Below are 8,897 nucleotides of genomic sequence, written 5' to 3' on the forward strand. Positions count from 1 at the left end.
AGTGGGTGAGCTGAACGTGGAATCAAGAAGAACTGAGTTCAAATCCTGTCTCAGACACTTACTGGCTGTGGGAACCTGGGCAAGGCACTAACTTCTCTCGGCCTCAGTTTCCCCATCATAAAATGAGGATAATGACAGCATTCACCTTTTACAGAGTTGTTGTGAAAATCGTATGAGATAGAGGTACAACTCTTTGCAGACTTTAAAGTGCTTTATAAATGCTATCTCCTACTACAACTATTACTATCGTTATCATCATCATCATTATCACTATTGGAAAAGGAAAAGGGGGGAAAGCCTAAATAACATGAAAAGTAAATGGACAGCCTAGAAGAAACCTAGGATAAATGATAGAAGTTAACAATAATAACCGGCATTTATATAATACTTTAATATCTACAAAGTGCTTTATAAATATAATCTCATTTGATCCCCACACACCAACCCTGAGAGTGCTATTTTTAATCCCCATTCTACAAATGAAACAACTTGCAGATATAGATTAAGTGACTTGCCTAGGGTCACACAGTCAGTAAGTGTCTGAGACCAGATTTGAACTCAGGTCTTCCTGACTCAAAGTACAGCACTCTATCCACTGCACTACTTAACTGCCTCAAGATATCCTTAAGACTGCTCATTAGAGAGGACTAGATTCTGCCAGTTCTAGAAGAGTATATGGCATTTCCTGGTATTTGCTTTATTGGATATTGCTACATGGAAAAAGTTGAGCATATCTGTTCATTATGGTTTCCCCCATATGCTGATTCAGTTCTGTTATTATGTGTCTGGGACATTTAGTGGGTTACAGAGGTGAACACTTTCCATCTGTTTTCCCAGGAAGCCCTTCAGAAGAAAAGCACGATCAGTGCAAATGTGAAAACCTCCTTACATTCCAGAATTTTGCAAACCAAGAGGTGAGAAAACTCACAGAGAGATATATCCTTTGTTCATAATTGTGTATGGGGTTCAAGGTATGTGGATTTTTTTAACGGGTATGAAAGAGGACAGATGATACCTGGGAAACGTCCTATGCACTCATTCCCCATGAAGCCCACTAAACCATTTGCTACCAGAACAAGGCAGTTTAATAGGAACAAATTCTCTAATTGTTTTGACGAGGCAGCTAACTAAAAGCCAAGAGCGCTGCTTTAATGCCAGGAGGTCATGTATTTACATACCACCTGCTGGTCTAGAGGGACAAATCAGGGGCCATCCTGACAGCAGCCAACCCAGGCCTTGCTAGAGGAGCACAGACCATGACCTTGACTCTTGACCACTGTTCCCTCCTCCTTCTCCTCCTCTTCCCTCCTGGTGAGAGGACATGTACCAGATGTGGATCACCTCCAAGGTACAGTATGTTAAAGCAAATCATGTTTGAGAATTAGGAAGCATCAAACTGTATCTGACACCTTGACCCATTTCCTTACCTCTGAAGGATAACGACTCCTAGTTTTTGATTCTCTGCACATAAGTTTCTGGAGAAGAAGCACGGAACCTTTACATCAGCACTTTAAAGATAAAACACTCTGCCGAGGGAACAGCCAGATCCAATGAGTCATTAAAACAATATTACTAACAAAGGAATGCTTTGGGATAACAGAAGAGGGGCTCAGCAATTTCACACACTAAATACCCTTCCTGCTGTTTTCAACTTAAAGCAAGAGTGTGCCTGCATGATATACAGAGCCCGATACTGGAGTTCTGGTTTCAAAGATCTTTACTATGCACTAACTAGACTGTGGGAAAACTATTTAATTCTGAGCCACCTCTGCGCCGGCAGGCTCCTGCAATAAGGAATAGGATGTAGCAATTACCTTTTTGAAAGCCCACAATATGTTTTCCCAGTAAATGAAATAACCTTGTGCATGTGGTTATTGTAATGGATGAGTCTGGGCTCTTAGTGCTTGAGAGTGCTGAACTGGCAAGAATTTCCCTAGCTAGAATTCTGCCACCATCGTCTAGGCCTGAGGGTAGATGCAAGGGTGGGGGAGACAGGTAAGCCCCCTATGCCACAGACAGCTCCTCCCAACCCCTACTCATGTCTTAGCTTAATCAAGGAGAATGAAACCCAGCTACATTATAGGGAGAAGGAAGGCAACAACTAAAACCTCACAGGGGCCCCCTCCGTATGCCTTCCCAAAGCTATAAAATTGGTAGAATCATGTTTAGAACTGGTGGTGTGGAAGATAGCCAGGGATGTAGCAGGGCTGAGATTCTGAAAGCAAGGGCAGAGTTTTCTGGGAAGACCCAAGGTTCCCTCCTGGGGGATGAGATGTTAGGACCGGTGTGACAGGTGTACAAGAAGCTCTAGCCTCCCTGCGATCGCTCTTCTGCACCTCAGCTATCACCTCTGCTATGCTCTTGCTCAATTCTAAATGCTCATCTCCACTTCATAACTAGAGGCAAACCAAGGTTAGCAAAGAGGCAATCCTCTGGCTCCCAGCCAGAACGGTAAATATAATAGCCCAGGCCTGTGGATGGCTAGTGAATGCAGAAAGGTACAGGGTATACCATGGGTCAGGATTCTACAGCTACTTGGCCATTTGACAGCCATAGCATAATGGCAGAGTTCTTTTCTCTTGCTTAGCCTGCTTCATTCTCTCTTTTCTCCCTTTGTCTCCTACCTCTCTTTCTTCCATTTTCCAGTTTAATTTCTATAGTTTCTCAGAGATTCACCTCTTTGTCCTCTACTCTTCTAGTGAATGCATATATCTGACCCTCACTATCTGACTGCGCGGTTGGTGTAAGCTTGATCCCCTCCCCCTCAAAAGATGCTTTACAGCATTACAGTCATTGTACCATGGGATTTTAAAAAAAATTCTAAAGTCATACTTTGACCAACTGAGCTAACTGGCCTAGGTTAGGATTAAAATGTGTGTTTTTAAACAATGAAAGCATATAAGGTGTGGATTATGAGTTGCTTAAATTTAAATGCTATGTACAGCCCATTTTCAAAACACATGCCAGAAATGGGAAAAGGCAAGGATTGTTGCCCCCCCCCCCCAGGGGAAGGCACTCCAAATTTTGTGGCTAACTATACCTGCTTGTGAATTCAGAGTGAACCAAAAAAAAAAAATGCATTTTGGATGCTTCTTTCTTTCCTTAACTGATGGTTTACTGGAAGAAATGACAAGGAGAATGGAGGTACTGGAAAATCGCCTGAGATACAGATGAGGATCTGAACTTATCTATGTGTTTATATGCAGAATTATCATTCCAGACAGAATTATGGTGAAAGCAGGTCAGAGTCATGGGACTCCAGGTGCTAAATCTGTACCATTATCGGATCCCCAAACATTTCTGGGGTAGAGATTCAGTGTTAGATTCCATGTGGAACCAAGACAAAAGCACACTAACTTGTAAAAATACATTTAGAAAACAACCATACCGAATTCCAACCATACTAGAATTCAACCAAGAGAGAATAAGCTACCCAGCAAATACTGTTGTCTTGGAAAATATATTTGTGGGCATTTTAAATGGTATTTTTGTCATATATGGTGCACATCATTCATTTCGCTACTTGTTCCTCCCTTATAAAGTGAGTGTTGCCAATGTTTCATTTGACTACAAAATAAACCATTTGTTAACTCAGTCTTTTTTACTATGATTGGACATTGCCGTTAGAAAAATCTAAACAGTATGGTATTTTTTTTTTGTATTGGACTCTAACTTGATATATATATGTGGATATATGCAGGTCTCTTTGCTGAATCATAAGACATATGCATTGTATTATAAATTAGGAATTTTATATTCAAATAAAATTGAGGAAAGTTCTACCACTGTCCAGAGCTCTGACTTAAGACAGTCACCACAATAAGGAGCCTAGAAACCACCTCAACCAGCACGAGTAGAATCATGACAAATAAAAGTGACACCAATTTAGAGTACGAGTGAAACATTATAGGAAAAAACAGGGCAGCTAAGGGGCACCATAGTGCATAGAGTGCTGGGCCTGGACTCATCTCCACTTGTTCGAATCTGGCCTCAGACACTTAATAGCTGTGTGATCCTGGGCAAGTCACTTAGCTCTGTCTGCCTTGGTTTCCTCATCTGTAAAATGAGTTGGAGAAGGAAATGACAAATCCAGTATTTTTGCCAAGAAAACCCCAAATGAGGTCATGAAAAGTGGGACATGACTGAATAACAATAGGAAAGGACAACAGATTATATCCTGTGTCACCTTACAAAAGAGGGAAAAAAACAGACTGCAGAAACTTTTGTGTGATGCTCAGCTAACCCAGATCATCCAGAGAGCTTAAGGATATACATGTAGTTTAAGGACAAATAGACATGAAGTAGAACAAGTCTGTCATTATTTCTATAGCAATATATTCTCATCATGGATATTGGAACCAGCACAATTAGCCTCTTTAGAAGATGGAAGGAAGAGTGTGTGGATTTGACAAAATACATGCAGAAGAAATGTATGTTGGATGAGACAATTTAACAGCACTTACAATTTACAGAGGATTTCGAAGAAGAAAGGATTCCAAAAGAATGGGAAAGATTATAGATGGTATGAGGAAATAAGGACAAGGGCTAAGAGAGATAAACTTGGAGTGAGGAGAAATCCAGGTTTGAGTCCTACCTCCAACATCTGTGGCTTGGGGCAAGTTAAATAAATGTTTATTGACTGACTTTTAACCTTTCTTAGACTGTTTCCTCATCTGCAAGATGGAGATAATAACAGCACCTACTTTACATATTATTGTGACATTCAGGAGAGCTAATATAAGTAAAATGCTTTACAAATCTTAAAGCTATATAAACATTAGCTATTGTTATTATTACTTAATGCCAAGTACTGTGGCTACAAACACAAATGGATACAGTGGAGAAGATGGTCAACAGCATCACATACCACAAAGTAATCAAGAAGACCCAATGATGCTATATAGATGAGAATTACAGAACACAACCATCTCTAAAGCCTCAAAATTGCAGGTGATCCTTAGGGCAATAGAAAAACATAATGTGGACGTTTGTAGAACATATTCAAGAAGTATTATAGAAGGTATCAAGGATATATCACTGGAAAAGGAGGTGGGTCAGTCACATGACAAGAGAACTACACAGCCCAGGTGCTATACTGGTATCTACAAGACTTTAAAAGAAGCAAAGGAAGGGGTCTCTCCAGTTGCGCAGGCCACACATGGAGGATTTATGAGAGGATATGGTGGGATACACTGTATGTAGTCTACGTGGATGGACAGAATAGCTGCATCAATGAGATCAGAGAGCCATAAAAACAGCAAAGTATTCAGTAAGATATACTGGAATTGTTTCCAGATGGCTCCATTCTCAGTTGTCATAAATAAGTCTCTGCTTCTAGATTTTGTTGTAACCAGGCTCCCTCTGGTGGCTATAAAGAATACATCTATTTCACAATCAGATTTAGACTTAAGGGTGATGCAGTTCAGTCACCACATTTCAGAGAACATTATTACCAATAACAATAGCAAACACATACTATGCTTTGAGATTTACAAAGTGCTTACATCCAATGATTCTCACATCAACCCTGTAAAACAGAGATATTATCTCCATTTTATGGATGAAGAAACAAAGCTAAGAGATTAAATGCCTTGCCCCTGAGTACTCACAAAGCTGGTTATGTGCTAAGGACAGGCTTTGAACCCAGTTCTTCTGACTCAGTCATTCACTAAATATTTATTTAGTGCCTACTAAAAGAAGCCAGGTATCTATAGATCTAGGTGACAGAGATACAGAAAAAAACAAATACAGGGACTATTGTATTCTATTAGAGGAAAGAGGAACTTATACACAATTAGAATAGAGATAGGGGAAGGACTTGTGATTTCACTGATAACAGGGAACTCCCAAGTGAGGAAATGCCTTCTACCAATGCCAACTGCCACCTTTTCTGCAACTTACAGTCTTAAAGAGGCTGTGGTCTGCCCAGGATCACATAACCTGTAGGTGTTAGAGCCAAGACCTGAATCCAGATCTTCCTATCCAAGGCAAGATCTCTGTTCACTATGTCATACTCCTTTTAATATAAGAATTACAAATTAATTTGGCAGCAGTGATCAGGATAGGCCTCATGTAGTTTGACACTTGAGTCGATTCTTGAAGGCATCTAATTATTCTCTTCTCACTCTTCCAGTGAGAAGGGAGTGCATTCCAGGAACAAGGATGGCCCAGGGAAAAGCAGGAATGGGACATGGAAAGTTGTATACGGGAAGAGAGAGTAACCCAGCCTGGCTGGAGAGAGTTCATAAACGAAATTAACATGCAATAAGTATGCAAAGCTAGGCTGGGGACAAATTGTGACGTGCTTTAAATACCAAAGGGGAATTTTATTTTAGATGCCATGAGGAGCTCCTAAAACAAGAGGGTATGTCCAGCACTCTCTACTATACTATACACTGTATGCCATGTGGTTTTTCAAAAAACCTCAAGAATGGTTTCCAGTTGAATAAAGGAAAAATATGACCTTATATCCTAAGGCCATTGTCACATAATTTCACTTGATTCTCACAATTGTATGAAATAGGGCTGACATTAATTATTCTCATTTAATAGATGAAGAAAATGAGGTGAAATGGAATGGCCCAAAGTTGAATAGTTGATAAATAGTAGTTAACAAAGTAAAGCTAGAGCTATAGCTCAGGCCTTCCACATCTAAGTTACACTTCAATATACAAAAGTGGCCCCTAATCAGGTCCAGAAAAAGCTGACAAAACTCCCTGAATAAAAAAAACCTAGTTTTTATGCTTTTACCTATTTTTAAGTTTTTGCTTTTTTTTTTTGAAGCCAGATTCATTTATTTTGCTGTTTAATTTTTTTATAATCTTGAATTCCAAATTCTTCCTCCACCACTCCACCATCCATTGAGAAGGCAAGCAATATATCAGTTATACGTGTATAACCTTCATTTCCAAATACATCCTTCCAATCCCTAGTAAGAAAGACTAAAAATGGTGGGGATTGGGGGTGGGAGGCAGTTGAGCAAAACTAATTAATACAACAACCCACCTGACAGTAGATGAACCAATCAACAAGCATTTGTTAAATATCTACGCTGGGTTAGGCACTGTAGATACAAAAACAAATGAAATTTAATAAATGAATTTATTGTCCCATACTCAGTCTCCCAAAGGAAGGTAAATTAGGGCCATAATGCAGCTAAGGGCTCTCTTTATTATTTATCATGGTTAGCAGCAAAATTATCTCCTAATGAGAACTTATGTCACTTTACCTAAAGTGAGGTGACAGTGATGCAGCTCTGGAGATGACTTCCTAATTTTCTTTTTTGTCTGACATGATGCTTCCACTCTGGGGGGATAGGGGGGAATGTAGGGAGTTAAGTTTCAGGTGATAGATGCCTACCAAGCTATCTGCCACCTCTGCTTCTAGAGCTATGACTTGGGACCTTTGAACAACTAACTGGTTGAGGGGAACAAGCATGAGAATGAAAAACATTCTCCTTTTTCACTCAAGATTAAAGGGTAAAAGGGGGTTATAGAGGAAAATCCAGAATACTTCAAATTGAGACCAAGCCAAAGTTTAACTTGCCATATCATCCTTCCTCCTTTCTCATAATCCATCTCAATTCTTTCCCTTTTTCTATTTGTACATTTTTGGCAGAGGACAGTTTACTAATGGTGGATTTTCCTAAAATACAGATCTGACTACCAATCATTCTCTCCTGCTCAAAAACCTTCAGTGGTTGATTCCCTATTACCTCTTGAAACAATCTTGAGTTGGAATCATCCAGAAGTCATTGTAATTTAACCCACATCTAAACAAGAATCCCTTCTACAATGTGACAATCATCTAGCTTTTGCTGGAAACAAATCAAGTCTATACCCTTTTCACACTCCAGACAAATTGGACTAATAGCCATTACCCTACTCAAAATTCTATGTCCTCCAAGCTGGCCCCAGTCTTTTGTGTAATTTACGTTCCAGGCAAAAAGGACCACTCAGTCTCCCCCAAACTCAACCTACTACTTTTTCTTCTCCCACCCTATTCCTACTTGTCAAAATCCTACCTATGCTCCAAGACTGTTTATATGCCCACCTCTGCCATGACTTCTCCTGAACCCACTGCTAAATTAAACAGAACTTTATCTACACTTTTCCTAAGGAACTTGCTATATTCCACTTTATATTACAGCTGTGTCTTAACTTCCCTACTAAATCGCAAGCCTTGAGGAACAGGACTTTTATTTTCTATCTCCATACATACCTACTAGAATCTCAAATGTTGTTGCCTTCTACACGAATATGGAAGGTAGGAGGAGAGGTAATTATGTACATACAAATACATTCATTATAAAATAGATGATAAACTCAAGGGGAAGGGTGTGATGATGACTGGGAAAGGTCTCCTGCATGTCATCTTTCAACCTGAGGCTTAAAAGATACAGGAAAACTAGGATTTAAGACGTAAGGAAGAGCATCATTCTAGGAATGGGAGCTAGTACAAACTGCATTGAGGATATGAATTTGTCCATTACTGTTTCTTCCTTTCTCCTCCTGTTGCTGTTCTACACTTTAAAGTGCTCTGTAAACAAAACAGTTTAATACTGTGAAATTATAATGACCAATCTTGGACCCCAAAGAGCTATAAAATGCAACCTCTCTCATCTTTGCAAAAGTGGAGGAGCTCTGGGTTTGGAGCACTGTATAAAATTTCAACTTATGTTCAGTTTAGTTGAACTTTGTAAAAACTTGGCTATTAGCACCCAGTAAAAAAAAGTATCATATTGATGTTATTTTTTTTTGTACACTAGAACTTCAACTTCTGAATGAACTTTGACTAAAGTGGGACAAGAGCCAGGGATATAGATTTTAAACACGTTTCTGCTCATTAAAAGCTATGATATATTTTGTTGAAGATTAAATTTTGGTTAAGTTTCAGGG

General features: G+C 39.4%; 1 protein-coding gene across 3 annotated transcripts in view; it reads left to right on the top strand.

Annotated features, from left to right (window-relative positions):
* Positions 1–3,652, top strand: part of MATN2 (matrilin 2) — a 206,736-nt gene extending 203,084 nt beyond the window's left edge. For all 3 annotated transcript variants that reach the window (XM_027849872.1, XM_027849873.1, XM_027849874.1), the window contains 2 exons: positions 838–936; positions 3,119–3,652. In XM_027849872.1, the coding sequence (XP_027705673.1) occupies positions 838–936; positions 3,119–3,174 (155 nt within the window). In that variant the 3' untranslated portion in view covers positions 3,175–3,652. The remainder of the gene's footprint in view (positions 1–837; positions 937–3,118) is intronic.
* Positions 3,653–8,897: the final 5,245 nt, after the last annotated feature.

Source organism: Vombatus ursinus, unplaced genomic scaffold, assembly GCF_900497805.2.
Source record: "Vombatus ursinus unplaced genomic scaffold, bare-nosed wombat genome assembly UNPS02008961.1, whole genome shotgun sequence".
NCBI classification, from domain to species: Eukaryota; Metazoa; Chordata; class Mammalia; order Diprotodontia; family Vombatidae; genus Vombatus; species Vombatus ursinus.